Genomic DNA, 23,049 nt, shown 5'->3' with positions numbered 1-23,049 from the left:
GTTCCATGTATGTTGTAGCAAACCTCTTTCTCCTCCCTCCTTCCCTCTTTCTCTCCCTCCCACCTCTCCCTCCCTCCCCTCCATCCCCTTCTTTCCTTCCTTCCCTTCCTTTCTTCTTTCTATCCTTCTTTCTGTCACACCTGGCTGTGCTCAGGGCATACTTCTGGCTCTCAACTCAGGAGTCACTCCTGGTGGGACTCAGAGGACCATATGGAGTTCCGGGGATCAAGTTGGGGTGGCCATGTACAAGGCAAGTAAGTGTCATGTCCACCAGATTATCTATCTGGCCCTGCGATTTAATTGTAATTTCATGTAGCAGAGTTGTATTCTGTTGGCAGCAATATTTTTTAAATATCTCATTTGACAAAATTTTCATTATTTTTTAATGTACACAAAAGTAGCAAGAATAGTACAATATATTCTTCATCCGGTTTCAACAATTTTTAATAATATTGAATTAATATTAACCTTTCACTCAGAGGATAAGGGAGGGCTTGAGCCACAGGGGTGGGGTGGGGTGGGGATTGTACTGGGGGCCTATTCCCGCCTCTGTGCTCAGGAGCCAAGCGTACTCCTGGGTGCCATATGTGCTATTGGGATTGAAGCCAGCTGCATGCCGGGGTAGTGTCTTCCCTCCAGTACTACCTCTCTAGTCCCTTAACGGTTCACCTTTTTTGATAAGATGCTTTAAACCAATGGAAGCTGTCGTGCATTCCATGAGTAAGTATTTCTTATGCATCACTGATAGGAACATTTACAACGCAACACTTACAGGGATAAGACCGATAGTAGAGTGGGTAGGGCATTTTCCTTGCGCGCGACCCACCGGGGTTAGATCCCCGGCACCCCCTATGGTCATGGCGCCCTGCCAGGAGTGAGCCCGTGAATACAGAGCCCAGAGTAAACCCTGAGCGCGGCTGGATGTGGTCCGGCAGCAGTAAGAATAGCCGTCACAGCAGCGCCCGCCTCCCATCAGCATCCTTCTCCTCAGTCGGTCTCCTACTCCTCTAGGAGTCCTGCCAAGCCCGGCACCCCTCGGGGCATCGCTGGTCCCCCAGCAGCTCCCCGCACGGGGGCTTCCAGAAGCCCCGGCGCCGCCCCGCCCCTGACGCCCCTCTTCCTTCTTGTGTCCTCGCTGCAGATTGAAATGCTAGAGCACAAGTACGGGGGCCACCTGGTGTCCCGGCGCGCCGCCTGCACCATCCAAACCGCCTTCCGCCAGTACCAGCTCAGCAAGAACTTCGAGAAGATCCGCAACTCGCTGCTGGAGAGCCGCCTGCCGCGGCGCATCTCCCTGCGCAGGGTGCGCGCGCCCACGGCCGAGAGCCTGGCGGCCGAGAAGGCGCTGGCCGAGGGCTACGGGCTCCTGGGGCTGCCGCTGGCGCGCGCGCCCGCGCTGCCGCCGCCCTTCGCGGGCACGCTCACCGAGCTCGAGGACTCCTTCACCGAGCAGGTGCAGTCCCTGGCCAAGTCCATCGACGACGCGCTCAGCACCTGGAGCCTCAAGACCATGTGCTCGCTGCAGGAGGCCGGCGCCTACCCGCTGCACCCAGCCCTGCACGCGCGCGCGGGGCCCCCGGGCCTGGACGCCGGCCTGCGCGAGCCCGAGGGGGTCCGCGCGGGGCCCGGGCCCGACGGGGCGGCCGAGGCCACCCGCCTGCCGCCGGGCCACAGCGGCACCCTCATGATGGCCTTCCGGGACGTCACGGTGCAGATCGCCAGCCAGAACATCTCCGTCTCCTCGGCCACGGCGCTGTCCGTGGCTAACTGCCTGGGCACGCAGCCGACGGCGCCCGTCGCCGCCGAACCGGCCACCGCGGGCAGCAGAGGCCAGCAGGGCGAGGCCTCGGGGCAGGAGGTCCAGGCGGTGGCCGCGGCCACAGCTGCGCCGGGGAGCGCGCCCCCCGAGGACACGCGCCCGGAGGCCAGCGCCGGCGAGGCCCTGGGCGCTGACCGGGCCGGGGCCGCTGCCGAGAAGGTGCTGGAGGAAGCTGAGGCCCTGGGGGCTGAGCAGGTGGAGGAGGAAGAGGAGGAGGAGGAGGAGCAGGAGGAGGAGGAGGTGGCGGCCGAGGCAGCCGCGGCCGGGGAGGCGGGGAAAGGGGCCGAGGCCGTGGAGCACTCGGAACAGCTCAGCAGCAGCAGCAGCGCGTGCACCCAATTGGCCAAGTCAGGCTCCGAAGTCTCGGCCGCGGCGTCCAAGGAGGCGCTGCAGGCCATGATCCTCAGCCTGCCCCGCTACCACTGCGAGAACCCTGCCAGCTGCAAATCGCCCACACTGTCCACAGACACGCTGCGGAAACGGCTCTACCGCATTGGCCTCAACCTCTTCAACATGTGAGTGGCCGCGGGGGCGGGGAGGAGCGGGGGCTCGAGCTCTGCCCGTCCTAGGGCTGGGTGGCTGCAGGAGCCCGGGAGCTGGGTGCCAGGTTCATGTGCTACAACGTCTACGATCCCGTCTGCTCCTGGAGCCAGGCGGACGCGCAAATACACGTGCCCGCAAGCAGGCATGCCCGCGCGCGCACACATGCACACACACTTTGGGATTGTTAGGTATTTCTTTGGAGAAGGAGTAGTTGCAAAACAACACACCCCACTCCCGTGCTTTCACCTTAAGTAGTGCTTAAGGTGGAAACAGCTAAGGACCCAGAAACGAGAACCCTGACAAGAAAACAAGTAATAGAACAGGTAGGAAGAAGACCGAGTGGAAGTCATTCTGGTGGGTTATGAAGTCCAGGAACCAGCATCGTCAGGAGACCAGACGCAATGAGCAGAACAGGAAAGGAGAAAAGTTAGAGCAGGTCTGGATTGGGGAGAGCTAAGCCTTCTTGGAGGAAAATGGTGAGAAAGCAAAGAGGGTGAACTAAAAGGAGGAGAGGGACAAGGAAAAGGGATGAAACAAGCGGAGGAGTAGAAAGAGGCTCAGGGAAAGGAAGCAGCAATGGAGGGCTTCAGTGGCTTGGAGCCCCCATGAGGACCTTAAGACAGAGCCAGTGACCGGTGTGGCAAACCAACCAGGCACATGGCAAGTCCAAGGTCCCAAGGCCCTGAGCTGCGCCCTCCACTCCCTTGGCTTTCAAAGCCCCGAACAAGTCAGGTCACCTATGGGTCGGTGCTTTCCTTCACCTGATTGTCACAGATTGATTTTTCAGTGCCAGGAACACAAAGATGGGTTAAGACACATCCCCTGCTCTTAAGAAACTCGCATTTTAGAAAGATGACCTTACAGAAAGCACCTGCAATTAGCCAGCAGTGTCAGCAGAGAACATTATCGTGCTATTCCACAGGAAAGAACTCCCACCAGTAAGGTGAGCTGCAGGCTGCTAGCTGACTAGGAAGCCCCAGCTGTAGCCGGACCAGCTCCGTCAGACTCTGTTCCCCGTGCTCCCTGCTGCGCCAGGCTTTGGTGCTCACTCATTCACAGCATCGTTTCTGCAGGAGGGCAAATGCTCCCGCACCTACTCAATCCCTCGGGACAGGGTTCTCGAACAATCTGTAGTGCAGGACCAGGTGTATGTGCGTGTGTGTGTGTGTGTGTGTTTAACCCAATATACTATGGACTGAGATTTTTGTAAAATACAGTAAAAATGAATTGCTAGAAAAACAATTACATGCTTGGTTGTCCCCCAAATGTCATAGTGCTATAAGAAGTGCTAAATGCTGCCCCTCTTTTGCTGTACTTACCTTCCCTGGAACTGATCCCAGCTCAGAGTGGATTCGTGGTCCCTTTGCAAGCCCTGGCACCTTCAGACACAGCACACACACCCCTGCTTGGACTCAAGCCTGAGAGGGAACAGTCTTGAGAGCAGGATGAGAAGCTGCTCTCATTTCTGGAGGCCGTTACCACCAGGGGAGAGGGCAGCACTGGGGCACTCTCACCCTTATTTCCTAAACCCACCCTCTCTCCCAGATTCCAAGGTGGCTACAGGTAAGGAAAAGGGGCCTTTCTTGGGAGTCTCAGAGTCAGATCCATCAGGAGGGAGGAAGGAAGAGAGGAGTGCCCCCGCCCATCCAGAACTCATCTTCCTGGCCCAAATACCTTCCTCTCTGCTTCTGACAGCCCCACTGTCTTCACCATGGGCTAGGAGAGTGAATCTGTGGTGAGAAGTGCTCCCCTCAGGAACCCCTCTGCAGGAGAAGGAATCTAATATTCCCTAGAAATTCTTTCCAGGACCTGCAGGCACTTTTATGGGAACCACCAGTCAGAACAAAGGAAAGACAGGAGTTATAGAGAGTCTTAGCTCACTCTACTCTTTCTCGCTGCTCCTGTTCCCCAGAAACCCGGACAAGGGCATCCAATTCCTGATCTCACGTGGTTTTATCCCTGACACCCCCATCGGAGTGGCCCACTTCCTGCTCCAGCGGAAGGGTCTCAGTCGGCAGATGATTGGAGAGTTCCTGGGCAACAGCAAGAAACAGTTCAACCGCGATGTGCTGGAGTGAGTGCCTGGACCTTGGGAACATCCCCTACCCCGTGCCCCTGCCCACCCTCCATCCCACACACTCATCTCCCCTCAGAATCTGGAGGGTAGGTAACCGCTGGGCAGTGAAGCTACTCCTTTGTCCCTAGCAAAGAGGGCTTGGCGGGCCCAGTCTGTTCCCCGTCCCACTGTTCGCCCATCTCCCTATTCTTTGCCCCTAAGTGCTCTTCCTTCTTGAAAGTCACTGCACTGTAGAGTACTGCACTGCCCCCCCACCCCGTTCTCTTTCTCCTTCATTCCATCTGTGAAGTATTTCTCCAGGGGTCTGGGGAAAACTGCTCCTTTGGTACTTGTCCCTGGAGGAGAGAGTCTCCTGCAAGAAAGCAAGAGGCTCCTACTAAAGGGTTTGGAAGTGTGGGAGTTGTCTATGTTCTGGGGTTGAGAATACAACTCCAAGGTTGCCAGTGGCCCTGCAGTGGGCACTCTAAGACCTGGCCTCTATCTGTGCCATGGTCTTTTTAAAAAAAATTTTTTTTAATGAATCACCATGAGGTACAGTTACAGACTTACAAACTTTCGTGCTTACATTTCAGTCATACAATGACCAAGTGCCCATCCCTCCACCAGTGCCCATTCTCCACCACCAGTGTTCCTAGTATCTCCTTTTGGGTGTTATGGTTTGCGATACAGATATTAAGTGGCCATCATGTTCGGTCTATAGTCAACTTTCAGCACACATCTCCCATTCCGAGCGAGCCCTCCAAGTGTCCTTTATTTGGTGATCCCTTCTCTATCTGAGCTGCCTTCCCCCACCCCCCCCCTCCAGCATGTGAGGGCGGCTTCCAAGCCTTGGAGCAATCCTCGTGGTCCTTATCTCTACTATCCTTGGTTGTTAGTCTCCCATTATGTTACTTTACAATCCACAAACAAGTGCAGTTATTCTGTCTGTCCCTCTCTTTCTGACTCATTTCACTTAGCATGATACTCTCCATGTCATCCACTTATATGCAAATTTCATGACTTCATCTTTTCTAACAGCTGCATAGTATTCTATTGTGTAGATGTACCAGAGTTTCTTTAACCAGTCATCTGTTCATGGGTATTCGGGGTTTTTTTTTCCAGATTCTGGCTTTTGTTAACAGTGCTGCAATAAACATACAAGTGCAGAGGTCATTTCTACTATACCTTTTTTGCATCTCCGTAATATATTCCCAGAAGTGGTATTGCTGGGTCAAATGGGAGCTCAATTTATTTTTTTGAGAAATGTCCATATTGTTTTCCAAAAGGGCTGAACCAGTCGGCATTCCCACCAGCAGTGAAGGAGAGTCCCCTTCTCACCACATCCACGCCAACACGGGTTTCTTTTGTTCTTTTGGATGTGTGCCAGTCTCTGTGGTGTGAGATGATATCTCATTGCTGTTTTGATCTGCGTCTCCCTAATGATTAGTGATGAAGAGCATTTTTTATGCCATTGCCTTGATGCAATGTGTCTGGACAAGTCATGGCTCTATGCTTGTAGATTGGGAAGGGCATGATGGATCAATGCAGGTAGACCAGTTGCCCTCTAGAATCTGTTATATTCATTAGTTCATGAAGGGGATTGTTGTGCAGAGATCAGATATTTAGTTGACCCAGAGGAGAGAGCTTGAAAGTCCCAGATGACCCTTAATTGGCAGAACCTAGTTCTTGCCCCTGTTGTGGTACCTTGGGCAAACTAGCCAGCTTTTCTGGACCAGAGCTCTGAGTGCCTGGCGAAGGAAAGCAAAGTGATTCCAGCTGCCCTACCTGTCACCTTCCTTTCCTCTCCTCTCATCCCCCTTTCTTCTTATCACCATCTCCAACTCCGTGGAATGCTCTTTGGGGATGCCAGGGAAATTAACAGAGAAAAATCCATTTTCTCCCATCTCCTTCCTTTCCCTATTTTCTTCCCTCCACCTGGTTCATGTGTGTGACCTTTTTTGCTAGTTCTCGTTCCCTTTCCATTCTGTATAAAGGTCAGTGTAACCTGTTTGCCTTGCATTCCCCCAACCCTAGGGCAACATTGCTTTTTCTCTCTGCTCTCTGGGAAGGGGCAACTGCTTCCCTGGCATCCTGGCAACCCTTACCTTCTGCCTTGCCCAGTCTCCACGTGGATGAACCTGATATTCTTCTCTCTCTCTCTCTCTCTCTCTCTCTCTCTCTCTCTCTCTCTCTCTCTCTATTTCTCACGAAGCAATATGGGTTTATTAACAAAACTTAGATGTCAGGGGGGAGATGGAACGGAAAATTTATTCAAGAGACAAAACAAGCTTGAAAGAGCAAGTAAGCCTGGACGTAGAGATGTGTGTTCAAGGGAGAACACAAACTCGAAGAGCAAGCCTGACCCTGGCATTCTGAGCTGCCAGACCCAGTCCGGGGAGCTGGGAACACACAGGTTTTGTCTCCTTTTCCCCTCCAGTCCAGGAGCTGCCTGCACAGCACAGTGAAAACTAATTACCATCCTTCCCTGGAGACAGAGTGTGTGGGCTGCAGCCTGTGCTGGGGAGGAGAGTTGGGCTGGAGAATGGACTGGCTGCTGAGGCTGAGCTCCGATGAAGGGATGAGGGATGAGGAGCGGGGTGGGAGAGGAGGAGGAATGCCTGGACCTAAGCAGGAGCCCAGCTCTACACCCTGCACCTGCTTCTTTGTACCATTTCTCTATGCCTCAGTTTCCACATCCCCAAAATGAGAGGCTGTGTGAGCTCATGGGTTCTGCCAAGCCTTGGAAGTCAGTTAGGGTTCCGGTTCCTTAATACTATCACCATACACTGCCACGAGGTGTATCTGGTTGCCCCAAGCAAGAAGGTCACTGTCATCTGTCCAGAGCTTCCCAGAGCAGCAGTGCTTGGGTGCTGGAGTTTACGGGAGAACAAGATGGCCGTGTCTCTCACCACACAGGAGTTCTTGGGGTCCTGGGGTAGTTGCTGAGCTGGCAGATGGTTGCAGGAAGATTAGAGACACAGTTCATAGCATCCAGGGACTTAGGGAGAACTGAGTGTCCACTAGGACAGGAGAGAGGAGTTTGGAAAGAGAGAGAGCAAGGGGCCAAGGAGGCTTCACTGGACACTGTGGGATAGGGGAGTGTCTGCTGAACCTGGGTTCTGTTCTAGTGAATGCCTCTGTCCCTTGTGCCTGAGCCGGAAGGGCAGGGCTCTGAGGCCACCCCAGCCTCTGCACGGGGGTGCTTGGGCCTGTCTGGAAAAGATAGAGATGCAGAAGAGGTAGGCTCAAGCAGGGGACTCCAGTTTGGGGCACATTCCATCAGGAAAGCCACAAATCAAGGGAACCTTTCAGGATCTGTGCCTTTTCACTTCCTCCCACCAGAGGAAACACACAATGACAGTCCCCGGGTGCCATTTGGTCTGAACTAGGACGGCTTCATTGGGATTCTGAGAGACTTCCCTGCCCCCGCCTGATGACATTCAGCACGTCACATCCATTCTCTACAAAGCTGTTTGCCGAAGAAAAGGACATAAATCACCCATCCCCTTGGAGACTAGACAGCCCAAACCATAACACCCTCCAAGCAGCAGCTGGAGGGGAAAGAAAGAGGCTGTAACCGTCTCAGCTAGAAGTGGGGAGGATGGGGAGGCAGGGGAGGGCTTGGGGTTCTGCTCTTGGACTGGGATGCAGGGAGAAAAAGAGAAGAGCCCTGGCAGGATCTGCCTCAGCTGCTGAAGTGTGTCTGAGTGGCACAGAAGCCTCCAGAACAGCCCCTCAGCCCCTTGGAAGCTGACCTCGACTTCCCCTTTGTGTCCTACTTCCATAGAAGTTCCAAGAGGAAATGGTGCTTCACAAGGCTTTACCCATAACATTTTTTTTTAATTTTAATTTTGTAACGAATCACTGTGAGGTACAGTTTCAGACTTATAAACTTTCATACTTATGTTTCAATCATATAATGATCGAGTACCCATACCAGTGCCCATTCCCCACCACCGATGTTCCCAGTATCCCCCCAATCCCTCCTATACCCCCTACCCCCCGCCTCTGTGGCAGGCACACTCCCTTTTACTCTCTCTCTCTCTCTCCTTTAAGGTATTGTGGTCTGCAATGCAAGTATTGAATTGGCATCAGGTACCCATAACAGTTTTGAGCTCCAGTGTCTAATGTGTTTCCTTGGGAAAGGTTGTTCCACTTGGGTTTTGCTGGGGGAATTTTTTTGGTTTTGTTTTTGTTTTTTATAGAAAGAAACCAACCACAGCTTCTTCATTTGTTCCGTGGTAATAATAGTAGCTACCTCCTAGGAATTCAGTTTTTATGATGCATGCAAAGTGCTTAACGCAGTGCCCAATGCTTAGTAAGTTCTTTCAAAATGTCAGCTATTTCTAAGGTCTTTCCCACTTGTAAGATATTAGATAACCCTTCTCCAGACGCCCCCAAGCACCGAGCAACCTCAGACAACCTCAGGTCTGGTTTGAGATTATGTTTGCTGCCCAGACAAGCCCTGGCTAGTGTGGAGAGGGAGCTCATGTGTGGGGTTTGTGGGCTGAGGTGGTGGTGGGGGGGGACTTTGCTACCGGCAGAGAAGAGACGGATGGCAGGAGACAGCAGCTTCTTCAGCCCCATTTTCACATGGCTAGGAAATTTGGCTCTGCTCTATTTCCTTCCTGAAATGTTCGCTTCAGCAGGTTTGAAGGCCAGCGAACGGAGGAATGTTCCATGCTGGCTGGCTGCGGGCTGGTGTCTCTGCCAGCAGTCTTTGCCCAGGGGACCTCCACAGCCAGGGAGGGTGTTGATGCAAAGGCACAGGCGGATGGAAGATTCAGAAGGTCTCCTGGCTGTGTCTCCTCTCAGAGTGTCCACTCGATTCCTAGACATATTAGAGTTTGATGTTTTTGTCAGGTTTCATTATTTCATTTCCATGGAAATGTGTTGGCCGGAGTGTAACAGATTTGTTCTTCTTAGGGGACATTTAGAAATGAAAACAGATTGCCTGTCAAACTCAACAGGCTGGAAGACTCTGGCCTTTCACGGCAAGGAAGAAATCATTCGAGAACTTCCTGCCCATGGTGTTGCCCCAGAACAGTTTCCTTGTTCCTGGGGCCCAGGCTGTCCCTGTGGGCTAGAGGAGGGGGAAGAAGTAGAAGCAGGCACTAATTTCTTCAGGGTTGTTGCCACTGTTTTGAGAACCCTGGATTTCGTTCTGCAGAAGATGCAAGATGAGAGTCCATTCTTGGTTTTTGTTTGTTTGGCTTTTCGTTTTTTTAACATTTAGTTTTGTGACCACACCTGCTCAGGGGTTACTCCTGGCTCTGAACTCAGGAATTGCTCTTGGTGGTTCTAAGGGTACCGTAGATGGCACCAGGGATCAAGTCTGGCTTGGCGAAGTGCAAGCAAGGCAAGTGCCTGACTGTAACAGATTTGTTCTTCTCAGGGGACACAGCAGAGCCTGGCAATCTACCCGTGGCATATTCGATATGCCAAAAACAGTAACAATAATGGGTCTCATTCTTCCCCTGACCCTGAAAGAGTTACCGTTAGGAAGGACGAGTAAGGAGAGGCTGCTAAAATCTCAGAGCTGGGATGAATGGAGACGTTATTGGCACCCGCTAGAGTAAATTGATGAACAACGGGATGACAGTGATACAGAGATACAGGGACCATTTAGAAATGTACTATACTATCTGCATTATCTCTCTGGCCGGGAGCTCATCTCAAAGTGGTGTCTTTGGTTATAGGACCATGCTTCTTACTTTTCCAGTATCACCTTACACCGGTAGATGAAATTCTCCTGGATAAGTAAGAGTTACTTCTTTCTATATGTGGGGACTTGGGACCCCAGAAATGGGGCAAATAAGTCCAGAGTTGAGATTCCTTTTGGCTTGGTCCATGTACTAATAGCTTAGACTTTTACAACTAAATGAACAGACCCTCCCCTCTCCCTCTCCTCAGGCCCTAGTTCTGCAGAGGACTGGGGTCTTGCTCAACCCCCTGTGACCTGCATGTGGCTGCATAGTAGGACCACCTTTTGAAGTGGGACTTTCAGGAGGGATGTGCTGGAAATTCCAACCTCCTGGAGTTTCGGGGCCAGGCTGATCATGCAAGTGCAGGCTTGAGATGTAGTGATGACAGGTCACACCTGTCAAGCTCTACGGGGGTGCCTGCAGGTCCTGCACCAAAACCTGCATTTGCAGTCTCACCACAGCTTGGCAGCCACTGTGTGAGGAAAGGTTGTTAGTCTGCGAGGTGAGGTGCTAAGCTCGACAGTGGCTGTGGCCCGAGGCCACGCAGGATGGTCCCTAAACTGAGCCCTTTACCTACCCATCTACCCCTCTGTGTCATTCAGCATAAGTTTGGGCCTTGACTAGCTATGAATGGCGGCAGCAAGGGCCCCTAGAGGGGAACTCATTCTGTCCAGGTAGAAACCGAGGCCCAAGACCAAGGTTCAATACCAAGTTCAGAGGTTCGGGTACATGCTTTGTGTATGCCCAACCCAGACTTGGTCTCTGACACCACATGGCCTCCTGAGCACTGCCAGATATGAACCTGGAGAATGCTGGACTGGCCCTGGCGGTCCCCAGCTCTTCAGGATCTGAGCAATACTGTACCCACAGGCCCTCCTTCTTCTACTGCTAATGTTTACTGAGCATTACCAAGAGCAGCCCTCCACTCTCCCCAGAGAAAGAAACAGAGGTCCAGAGAGAAGAAATGACTGGAGGCCAGTCAATGGCAGAGGACGCTTCTCTCCCTCCCTTCACCCTGCTCTGCTTCCCCTCATTGAAGGAGGAAGAGCTAAGAAACTGACCCAGACATCTCAGAAGGTCTCAGCTTGGCTCCATTTATTAGCTTTGAAACTGACCGTGGGTGGATGTTAGATGATGTGATTTCAGGCACAGTTAACCGGCAGGAGGGAAAGGGTTTTCTTAAACCCTTTTCTCGAGGGAACTTAGGATGCATGGGCTTACCTGGCTGTCAGTTCTGATTTGGTCTCTAGGTACAGGATGGTAAGTGCTGGGCTGCAGAGTTAGCCCAATGAGCTGAGCACATACTTTGTGTGCAGGAAGCTGGAGTTTGATCCCAGCTCTGAGGGTCCCTGAGTACCATGGGAGTGACTCCTGACCACAAAGCCAGGAGTAGCCTCTACATACTGCCGGGTGTGACCCTCACACCCAAACCAAACAAGGCTGACGTTTACTAAACTCTTCTATGCCAGGAACTTTGGTCTCTATTTTATTGGTATTGTTGTTGGGGTCAAACCCAGAGATGCTCAGAGCTTACTTCTGGCTCTGCACTCAAAAATTACTCCTGGCAGGCTTGGAGAACCATATGGGGTCCTGGGGATTGAACCCGGGTCATCTGCATGCGTATGTCCTAACTATTGCACTCTCTCTCCAGCCTCCAACTTTAGTCTGTTTTTAAAACTCATGATTGCCCTGTTCAATCAACATTATAGGTTTTAATTCTTGTCCATCCACGAGAACAGTGAGGAAGAAAGCTGAGTGACTTGATTGACTAGGACAGGTAAATGGCGGAGACATGGTTCGATTTCAAGGGTGTCAGACTCTGAGGGTCTGTCTGCTCCCCTGGCATCTCCTGGCATTTATCTGCATGGAGTGAGTAGTGCTCTGGGACCAGCGCCCCCACAAACAGCAGCAGCCCCTGCAAGCTAATCAGCTATGTCCGCTCTCAGACTCTACCCCAGATCCGTTGATCAGAAATTCGGGATTGGGGGAGGGAACCATAGTAGGTGTGTTGCTAGCCTGCTGGTGATGTCAATGGTCTGTGGGCACCTGGCCAGCTTGGCGAAAGGGGGCACCACCTCGGGCTTCTCATTTGCGACTTAGTTGTTATCAATGGCAGACATTGTTTTGATTGTCATTCATTCATAACAACTTAGTGCTCTTGACTTTGAGCTGTGGGTGGGGTCATCCCTTCTGAGGGCCCCTCAGATGAGGTTCTCATTCTCATCTCAGGACATGTCTCTGTTCTGTCCCCAGGACCACTGACCAGTCCTTCCTGCTTTCCTCTGCTGTCCTTCCTCAGCCACATTGCACCTTTCCAGAAAGCCTTGACCTTTGTGGGACCTGTTCTGCATTCCAGCTAACAAAAATAACTCTGACGAATGGGGATATTTTTAATTGAATTGTGTGAGCCAAGAATGACGGAAATAAAACTAGGGTTTCCGCATCTCTGGCAGTTGGCAGTTTTAGAGTCCCTCCTGGTGCTGTGACCGGAGCATAAGGCCACGTCAGCCCAGCCTCTGCCGGCTCTCGGCTTCTTCTGTGGCCAATTAAAACTCCCTGCTGCTCTCATTACGTGTTTTCAGCTCCCACCCACTTCCTTTGTCTGCCACACGCTGTCTTGCTCTCATTTAAAGAAAGGAAAAAGAAAAAAAAGCAAGCCGTGCTGACGATATTCATTTTTATCCCAGCCATGCACCAGGCTTCATTTCCCCATGACACAAGTGGCTTCCATGCACAGAGTAGTATCAACAAGCAATTTTATGCAAGACTGTACCTGTTTATACATCTGTGGCACATCTGTGAGGCTGCATCTCCGGCCCTGGTTGAGGGATTTGCAGCATGCAACCCCTGCAGAGACACAGCAGAGAGTCGCGCCCTGAGCCAAAGCGGCCCCCACTTCTGTCCCGCTAGCTGAATGTCCGCCTGCACCTCCAGAGGCTGGTTCAGACATGCTCCACTGCAGACAGCCTAATCAGTACCAGTTTGCTGTTTTTCGCCTCTCACTCACCTGCAGATGAGGCTGAAGGCAGAGCGAGGCACGTGAGCCACATACTGTCATACCTGCTGGTATCTGCAGGGCTATTTCCCTGGTAGCAGTACAGGGCTTGAGGTCAGCTCCGGAGGGTCTTGGCAGAGCAGGACAGGCAGCTGCTGGGCCACTGCACAGAGCCGCCAAAGGCCAGGCTCCTTCTTCAGCTGACAACAGGTTCAAATTCTTTTTTTTTCTTTTTGGGTCACACCTGGCAATGCTCAGGGTTTACTAATGGCTCTGCAGTCAGGAGTTACTCCTGGTAGTGCTCAGGGGATCATATGGGATGCTGGGAATCGAACCCAGGTTGGCCACGTGCAAGGCAAATGCCCTACCCGCTGTACTATAGCTCCAGCCCCAGGCTCAAATTCTTATTCATTCATTTGGCTGGCCTCTCTCTCACTCACCCCCTTACTTGTTGCCCCGACGGTTCTTGACCTCTAAAAGTCAGCAGGGATGCTGCGACAATAAAAAGCAGTGTTCATAAACTAGGGCCATGCTGTCATATCAGATGTAAGGCAGGACCCAGGTCCAGGGGACGGGAGACAGCCGCGAGATAAAGCACTCACCAGAGACCTGCAGGGCTGGGGTGGAGTGGGGGGAAGACAGGAGAGCACGTACTAAATGGGGAGGGGGGACTGTCTTGAGAACAGGCCTGCAGGAAGAAGCCAGAAGCGGAAGGGTGGAAGGGGCTCAGCTAGATAACTGGGATAACCTCAGAGAGGTGGCGAGATTCGGAACAAAATCCAAGCAGAGCAGTGAGCAACAGGACCCAATGAGTAGCCCGGAGAGACTGTTCTGGAGACAGAGAGGGAGAGAGGTAGAAGGGCATCCAGGCTAACGCCGTCACAGCAAGAACTGAGACCTTCCCCCTCAACTGTAGCCACAGGGAGATGGGGAGGTGCCCAGAAGCTAGAAGGGACAGCAGGGCCTTAGAGGGGTGGGTGGGCAGAGAGAATGAAGGGGACAGAAGTCATGCTGGACAGGCATGATGAGAACCCACACCCCCTTGGCACGTGAACAAGAATGTGTTTCCCTGGGCGAGAACAACAGTGTAGCAGGGAGGGTTGCACGCGGCCAACCTACATTTGGTCCCTGGCATCCCATGTGGTCCCCTGAGCCTGCCAGTAGTGATCCCTGAGCACAGAACCAGAGCATTTTTAAAAGATCGCTGACCCCTGAGCATTTAAATAAATAAATAAATAAATAAAAAGAATGTGCTTTCAGCTTCCTGGAGTAATTGCGAATTCTACTCAACAAATGTGCATACTTTTTTTTTTTGGTTTTTGTTTGTTTGCTTTTGGGGTCACATCTGGTGGTACTGAGGGCTTACTCCTGGTTCTGTACTCACTCCTGGTGGGGATTAGGGGACCATATCGGGTAATAGGGATTGAGCCTAGGCTGGCTGCGTGCAAGGCAAATGCCTTACCTGCTGTATTGTCTCTCCAGACCCTGTGCTTCTGTTTTTAACTGGGGAGGCAAGGAAGGAAGATACTAAGTTTGGGATCATTTTATCTGAAGTCTGCCTAAAACTGGTAATGCCAAGTATTGACTCAGCACAAGTCAAACCATGAAAGAGCAGGTCAAATCTAAAATAGGGACTGTCTGACCATCCTGAAAGAGATGCTTTCACCAACCCCACCTCATCAAAACAGCCATGGATGAGAGCCAGACATGTGTCCCCCTGGGCTGGTGGCCTGTGCATTGCTGGGCTTACGTTTTATTTATTTATTTATTTACTTACTTACTTATTTAATGGGCTGGAGCAATAGCACAGCGGGTAGGGTGTTTGCCTTGCACGCAGCCAACATGGCCGACCCGAGTTCGATTCCTCCGCCCCTCTCGGAGAGCCCGGCAAGCTACCCAGAGTATCTCGCCCGCACGGCAGAGCCTGGCAAGCTCCCCGTGACATATTCGATATGCCAGACACAGTAACAACAAAGTCTCCAATGGAGACGTTACTGGGCCCGCTCGAGCAAATCGATGAACAACGGGAGGACAGTGACCGTGACTTATTTATTGGTTTGGGGCCACACCCGGTGGTGCTCAGAGCTTACACTTGGCTCTGTAATTCAGGGTTCAGTCCTATAGATACAAGGAACCATATGGGGTACTGGGGATCGTATCTGCATCTGCCGCATGCAAGGCAAGCGACCTCCCTGCTCTTCTATTCCTCTAACCCCTGGGCTCACTTATTTTTGTTTGTTTTTAGACCAGACTTGGTGATGCTCAGGGCTTACTCCTGGCTCTGCACTCAGAAATCCCTTCTGGATAAGTCTGGGGTACTTGGGATTGAACCCGTATGACTGAATGCAAGGCAAAGTACCTTACCTGCTGTACTTTCATATCACTCCAGCAACTGGGGTCATATTTTATTATTTTTAATTTTTTAAATTAATTTTATAAAGTTGTTCATGATTTATTACATTCAGTGTTCCAACACCAATCCCAGGACCATTGTACCTTCCCACCACCATTATTTCCAATTTTCCCAACCACCCCTCAAGCCTGCCCTTATAGCAGGCCCTGAATAATTTATTTTATATTGCTTGTTATGATTCGCTAAAAATTATCAAAAATGTTTCCTTAGAAGAAAGTGTGACTATTATTGTATCTCACCATGGAGCTATTAAGCCCTTGTAGATTACGAACATGTTGTAACAAGTTAAGCCTCGTGTGTTTATATTTTCTTCATTGAGGTTGGTTGCCTTCTGCTCTACAATCATCCCATGTGGTGTGCTACTCCTGGTTTACCAGTGGTATAAGAGTTTGAATGATGACTTTGGGCGCCCCAGATCACAGAGCCTAGTGAGGGGTCCGGAAGCATCTCTTCAACTTATTGATCTCTTTCCAGATTCATTGATGAGTCTCTGAATCATGGACAGTTAATGAGTTTATTTGGTAAATGAGCTTATTTGATGCCAGAGGCAGTTCATGGGTGTGATAGCCAGGCTTCTGGAAGAACAGGGAGATTTCGGGGAGGTTGGGCTCACATTTTAAAAGCATCCACCTGGGCTGGGTCCTCTCCTCTGCTTGCATTCAGCTGAGTCAGCGGTTTTCAATTGTTTGTGTTTGGGTCGGGCCGAGGATACTCCCGGAGATACTGGGCCAAAAGGGTCAGAGCGTTCAATGGCTGGGTCCAGCGTTGTGGTGCTGCTTGGTCCCAGAATGCTGAGGGAGCACTTGGGTCACTCTGGTGGTACTTGGGTACCACCAGGCAATGTTGCTCTGGATATTATGTGGTGCTGGGGATGGAATTCGAGGTCTTTCACATGAGAGACTTGTGCCCCTGACCCCTGAGTTATTTCCCTAGCCTCTGACTTTCCGTTTTCTTTAGGGAGTTGCTCTTGACAGTGTTCAGAAGTAACTCCAAGCACAGTGACCCCAGAGGTGCACAGGGACACTATGCTCCAACCCGGTGAGCTATTTCCCTACCCTGTTTTTTGGTGTTTGAGAATCACCTGGAGGGGGGAGCTGGAGTGATAGTTCAGCAGGGAGGGCATTTGTCTTGCTCTCTGCCGACCAGGGTTCAATTCCTGGCATCCCATATGGTTCCCCGAGCACTGCCAGGTATAATTCCTGAGTACAGAGCCAGGAGTAACCTCTGAGCATCGCTGGGTGTGACCCCAAAAAAGAAAAAAAATCACCTGGAGGGTTTGTGAAATGCAGATTCCTAGGTTCCTCCAAGTACTGTGCTCTGTAGCTCAGGGGGGAGTCCAGGGGTCTCTTTGTTTTTGGTTTACTGGCCACAACTGGCAGTGCTCTCCGGGCCAACACCTGGCTCAGTTTGGAAGGTCGCTCCCCACAGTACTTGGGGGACCATTTTGTGCCAGGCCTTGAACCCGGACCTACCACCTGCAGTGCCACATTCAGGGCCTTTGAGCTGGCTCCTGGCACCAGCAAAACACGTCCCAAGCCTCCCCAAAGCCCAGAGAAACTCCCCTAAAGTCCTTCCACCCGTCCCCGGCCTCCTGCTCTGTCGCCCCGTGATTGAAGCCATCCTAGTCCTCGTCTAGGACCGGGTTTTCCACACGACTGTGCTCCATTCCAGGGGCCCCGGGTCTTGGGCTTCTGCTCATTGCTGAAGCTTTTAGCCACTGCCTCAAGCGACTTAGCTGGCTGCATGTTCCACGGTGCAGGGCTGGAAACTAGGCCATCATGCTCGGCTGAGCAGAGCCCTCGGCCCCGCTGCTGGTCCTCCTGTGCATCCCCGCTCCGTCCAGGCCTGCAGACACCCACACTGTTATCCTGGCTCTGGGAGGGTCACTCGTGAGGGCTGCAGGGTTCAGGGGCCTAAATGGAACGGCCAGAGCACGAGAGGGGCAAGTGCTAGGTAGCAGCTGCTCCTCAGGACAGGGCACCCTGAGGCATCCTGGGTCGTCTGTCCAGAACTCTCTGTTACGGTTGGTACCAGGACTCACTGCCCTTTCCTTAGACCATACCAAAAAAAAAAAAAAAAAGTGAGAGGGTCCTCTGGGGTGAGGGGTGTGAGTTATCTTTCTAGGACCCCCATCTGTTTGTGGCATTTCATGTCCTTCACTTCTTTCTGTCTCTCTATTTTTATTTATAATTTTTTTGGTTTGGGGGCCACACCCAGCTATGTGTTCTCAGGTCTTACTCCTGGCTCTGTGCTCAGGGCTCACTCCTGGCAAGCCTACGGGACCATGGCGATGCCAGGGATTGAATCCGGGCTGGCCCACCTGCTAGGCAAGAACCCTGCACACTTGTCCCATCTCTCCGGAGGCGTCTCTCTGTCTCTCCTTTGACACTGTGTGTGTTTCCCGGCTCCTGCCTGGCTGTCCTGCTTTGAGTGGGTCTGTGTGTTGCTTTCTTCCCCTGTCCCTCAATCTCCTGGCCCCTTAGCTCTCTCTCCCTGTCTCCTTGTCTGTCCCCAGCTCTCACACAGGTCCCTTGCTCTGTGACCCACTGACCTGCCTGCTTTGGCAGTGTGGAGTGGCTCGTACTCCATCTGATTCCACGCCAGGCTGGCCTGGGCACACATTCTGGGGGCCCCCTAGGTTACCTCAGGCCACGTTCCAGCTGGAGAGATGCCCAGAGCTGGGGTGAAATCCAAGCGGTCTCCAGCACCCAGCTTCCATCGCACCCGCCTAGACAGGGGGGTGCCACTTCCCCCATTCAGGTCCCCTCTGGCTAACAGCACCCCCGTGGCTCTGGCCCACGCCACTCAAGGGGGACCCCTGGGCATTAGTGAAGGCCTGGGACGCCTACACAACCTCCTCCTCCTCCCATGAACCACATCCCTCTGTCATCCTCTGGGTAGGAGGGTCCTGCCTGCAGTTGTGTGCTTGTTCCTGGTGGTGCTGGGAAGTTCCTCACCCCCTTCTCTCCTCACCCTCAGCTGCGTGGTGGACGAGATGGACTTCTCCAGCATGGAGCTGGATGAGGCCCTGCGAAAGTTCCAGGCTCATATCCGAGTGCAGGGGGAGGCCCAGAAGGTGGAGCGGCTCATCGAGGCCTTCAGGTGCGCCCCTTCCCCAGCCCTGCTCCCCTCCCAGTCCCCCCAAACACCCACCAGGGGCAAACGGGGTAAGGGCTGCAGAGCTGGGGCACAAAGGCAGAGCTGCCCCGGGGAGCAGGAGTTGCTGGAGGGCCGGTCAGAGACCAGCCTGGGGAGAAGGGGTGAGCTGCCCAGAGGCGAGAAGAGCAGAAGCTCAGTTTGTTTTTGTGTTTTGGGGGAGCACACCCAGCAGTACTCAGGGGTTACTCCTGGCTCTGCCCTCAGAAATTACTCCCGGCAGTGCTTGGGAGACTCTATGGGATGCTGGGGATCAAACTCAGGCCAGCTGGCATGCAAGGCAAGCGCCGCCCCACTGTCCTACAGCTGCGGCCCAGAAAGGCAGATGCTCTGGCCTCTCTCAGCTGGAGCAGCATCTGTGCCAGGGCCCCGGGTCCTCTCTGGGGAGTAGGATCAGGGTATGGGCAGACAGTGGCCAACAGGCTCAGCCGGGGACCTCAGAGAACTGAGTTGCCCCCTACGCTGTCCCCTCTGCTGGGAAGGGGTGAGGAGGGACCCCCAGCTACCTGCTCTGTGTCCCCCCACAGTCAGCGCTACTGCATGTGCAACCCTGAGGTGGTGCAACAGTTCCACAACCCTGACACCATCTTCATCCTCGCCTTCGCCATCATCCTCCTCAACACCGACATGTACAGCCCCAACATTAAGCCTGACCGGAAGATGATGCTGGAGGACTTTATCCGGAACCTGAGAGGTAGGCAGGCTGGGAGAGAGGAGGGGCAGACCCTCCTTGCACCTCCTTCCAGCCCATGTTCCTTCCCTGACTCTTTGTAGGTGGTCACACCAGATAACCAAGGACACTGGGCATGTTTTCCAGTCACTTATGTATCAGGCACCTGGGACCTAAGCCATATGTCAAAGGTCCCTCGACAGCCCCCTGCAACATCCCTTGCCTTCGTAGAATATGTGCTTTTGTGGGCAAGGAGCAGTCAGCCAAAGTGCAGAGCAGAGGAATGTGGGAATAAAGGCACTGACCAGGTAGACAGACTATATTTGAAGAGGTGAAAGGAGTCCTGGAAGAAGAGAGAGCTTAGGTCCTGGTGAGAGAACGGCAGAAAAGGAGGAGAGTGCTGCACTGGGTGCCTGGCTGAGAGTGTGTGTTTAATTGAAAGGGTGTGTCCAACCAGCCACTGAAGGAATAGGGCAGAATAGAGTCACTCTATAAGACCATCTGTCTGACAGGGGTAGTATCCCCTCCGTGTCCCTAGGCCTTGACACCTGCTACCCTCCCATTCCACCCACATTTTAGGTGTGGATGATGGTGCCGACATCCCCAGGGAGCTGGTGGTGGGCATCTATGAAAGGATACAGCAGAAGGAACTCAAGTCCAACGAAGATCATGTCACCTATGTCACCAAGGTGGAGAAGTCCATCGTGGGCATGAAGACAGTAAGTGTCCCTGCAAAGCCTCACTCACCACATAGGCATGGGTCACTTCTCTCATGGCTGCCAGTTTTCTTCATTCTTATCTTTCTGGCATTTGCTCCTTTCCTTTCAAAATCTCCCTTTAGTTACTGAGCCTCCTGTACTCCATGCAGTGCCCCTTCTTTCCCCCTTGCCTGATTCCTCATTGTCACTTGCCTCTTATCATTGTGTCAAGAGAGACTGGAACGATGAGATGGCAGGAGGAAATACACAGTGATCCAGGGTTGACCAGATGGCCAGAGTGTGGTTTAGGATTCTTTTGTCTTTCTCTTCAGATAGACTTGGTCCTGCTGACTCTGGGGTGACCCCACTGGACAAAAACAGGAAACAAGCTAACATAGGCTAAAACTGTAACAACTCAAAGTGTGGGTGTATCTCTTTATTGCAACCTGTGCCACAGACATTCATGCCAAGTTGCAGTGGATTTTAAGGTGGCCTTCTCCAGAGCTTGATTCTTTACTTGTGTGTTGTAGAATCTAGTGATACAACTGGGAAAGCTGCAGTGTGTTTTGGTGTCATGCCAGATCCTTCTCCTAAGTTGCTGCCTTGGGAAGCAATTTGAGGACCTTGTCCAAGGTTCTACCCAATGCCTGTCTGCCTGTCCATGAAGCGATAGTTCTCTTCTACCATCACTTATTGCCTCAGTCTGGTTGGCAGATGCTTCTGTAATAGATTGTTTGGCATGCTGGGCAGATTTGAGTTGTCCCTGCAATGCCCTCCCACTTGCCAGAGGTGATCTCCTGCAGGGCAAAGCCTGGGACATTGGGGTGACCTTATGAAGGTTTGTGTAACCAGAGGAAAAGACCTGTAAGCAACTAGGTTCGAATAACCCGAGAGTGCTTCTGGATATTCCTGTCCCCACCTTGTATCTCCTCATTTGTTCCAGTCGACTGAACCCCCTTTTCTCTCAGCCTGGCTCTCCTGAAGGAGTAAGAGCTCCTGGGAACAGGGGGGTGGGGCGGGGGGGAGGCTTGGGGAAAGGTCGAGACTGCAATAGAGCCAGAGCCACCTCAGATCAGGGTGCTGTGAGGAAGGACCTGGGGTGCGAGGGGCTCTCTGGCTGAACAAGTGCCTCTGGCCAGGTGCTGTCGGCGCCCCACCGCCGCCTGGTCTGCTGTAGCCGACTCTTCGAGGTGACAGATGTGAACAAGCTGCAGAAGCAGGCTGCCCATCAGCGGGAGGTGTTCCTCTTCAATGACCTGCTGGTGGTGAGTCCCGGGGCCTCCGAGATCCAGTCCCACTGGGTTCTCTCCTTAGTGGTAGACTTGCCTTCCCATCACCCTTCCAACAGAGGCTGTGACAGGTGTTCTCAAATCTTCTTTCCCAGATGACAGGCTGAGGTTCCACCATCCTGGTGGAACTGACACTAATCCCAACTCACCTGCCTCTTTCCTACGTTGCCAGAAACTTGGGGCATGGAAGGGACAAGAATGAATTCAGTAGGGCTGAGTGGGCGCTTTACTGTTTCTGGGAAGGGTGTGTGTGTGTGTGTGTGTATGTGTGTGTGTGTGTGTGTGCGTGCGCGCGTTCATAGCAGTGGAGTGCCCACTCTGTGGCAAGCAGTCAAGCATCATTCTTCTCTCTTAGGCCACCTCCATACCCCTCCTTAGTTTTTGTATTGTGGAGGGTTTTGTTTTTGTGCCTTCCCAGCTTGCTCAGGGCTTACTCCTGGCTCTGTGCTCAGGGGTTGCTCCTGGTAGTACACAGGAGGCCCTATGTGCTGCACAAGGGGTCAATCACATGTAAGGCAAGCGCTTCATCCCTGTTCTGCCTCTCTGGTACTTCCTCTCTGTCACTGAATCACACTGGCTTGAGCACGAAAGCATTTCCATGTTGAGTGATTCCTATTGGAAGGCACAGCTCCTCCAGAGTGCAGATCAGACTTCATATCTGCCTTGCTGCAGTTCGTGGCTCCTTGTGCCGGCTGGCCGGAGCAGGTCCAGTCTCCCCTGACCACACCCTCAGAACTGCTGGGACACTGAAGGCGAGTGGGACAGAAGTTTATTTCATCACATGGTCCCAGGGGTTGAGGTGGGTCATGGGACTCAAAGCCATTGGACAAGTAATTCAAAACCTGAGGTTACATTTATACTCCAAAAGTACATTCCAAAGTGTCAATTAAAGTGTTGCAAAATTAGCTACCATTTTTACTTAGGTTTTTATGGAAAATGAAGCAGTTTTCTCATATCTTAATGTGGCAAGGAAAACAAGATACAGTTACATCCATACATCAAAAGGGAGAGCAAGACACTATCCACACTGGAGCAAATGATCCTGTATGCTGTTCAGGGTTAGAGCGCACTTTATCCTGGCCTTCAGCTGCACAGATATTCTCCGTAAATCCCACGCAAGCACAGAAGGCTGCTAATGGTCAGGACACACGTCCCCCAGTGCTTATCAGCACAGAGATGTCTCCTAATTCCTCAGGACCAAGCAGCGGATGGATGATGCCTTCTTAAATCCTGAACCGCAAGGATGTTGCTGCCCTTAATTAAGTGTGGTTTTGAGGAATTATAAGAATGACATTTAACATAACAATGAAAATAAGTTTGGCACATGACACACTGATCCCGGTTCTCCGCAGTACCTTGCTGCTCTGGTGACCACCCCAGGCTGCCTCCTCTAGGTCAGACTTAATCTGTCAGGTCCTGGTTCCCATCACTCCTGCTAGTAGCTCCCTTGGATCTTTGCTGCACCCCCACCCCCACCCTATTCCAGTCTCCATGTGAGCCTCGGGGTCCTTACCTTGCGAGTAGGCCTGTCCGGCCCTGCCTCTTGCTCACCTCCTTCAGGATCCATTTTTGCTTATTATGCTTATTATGCCTGATTGTCGAGCTGATTCATACAATGACGGTGTCCCACGGCGTCCCAGCCCAGCCCATGGCAGAAGCAGTGCTGCAGAAAGTGCTCTCTCTCTGGTTTAAGGTCTGCATTCTG

General features: G+C 52.4%; 1 protein-coding gene across 1 annotated transcript in view; it reads left to right on the top strand.

The window, feature by feature from the left end:
* The window catches only part of IQSEC3 (IQ motif and Sec7 domain ArfGEF 3), a 106,231-nt gene that overhangs the window by 70,963 nt on the left and 12,219 nt on the right, over positions 1 to 23,049 (top strand). The window contains exons 4-10 of the mRNA XM_056117741.1: positions 1,142 to 1,858; positions 1,925 to 2,334; positions 4,275 to 4,436; positions 18,511 to 18,633; positions 19,215 to 19,381; positions 19,937 to 20,076; positions 21,195 to 21,320. Coding sequence (XP_055973716.1) covers positions 1,142 to 1,858; positions 1,925 to 2,334; positions 4,275 to 4,436; positions 18,511 to 18,633; positions 19,215 to 19,381; positions 19,937 to 20,076; positions 21,195 to 21,320 — 1,845 coding nt within the window. The remainder of the gene's footprint in view (positions 1 to 1,141; positions 1,859 to 1,924; positions 2,335 to 4,274; positions 4,437 to 18,510; positions 18,634 to 19,214; positions 19,382 to 19,936; positions 20,077 to 21,194; positions 21,321 to 23,049) is intronic.

This window comes from Sorex fumeus, unplaced genomic scaffold (genome assembly GCF_029834395.1).
Source record: "Sorex fumeus unplaced genomic scaffold, SorFum_2.1 ptg000036l, whole genome shotgun sequence".
In the NCBI taxonomy this organism is placed as follows: Eukaryota; Metazoa; Chordata; class Mammalia; order Eulipotyphla; family Soricidae; genus Sorex; species Sorex fumeus.
The sequence above is the reverse complement of the archived record's forward strand: the minus strand, read 5'-3'. Positions and strand labels throughout refer to the sequence as shown.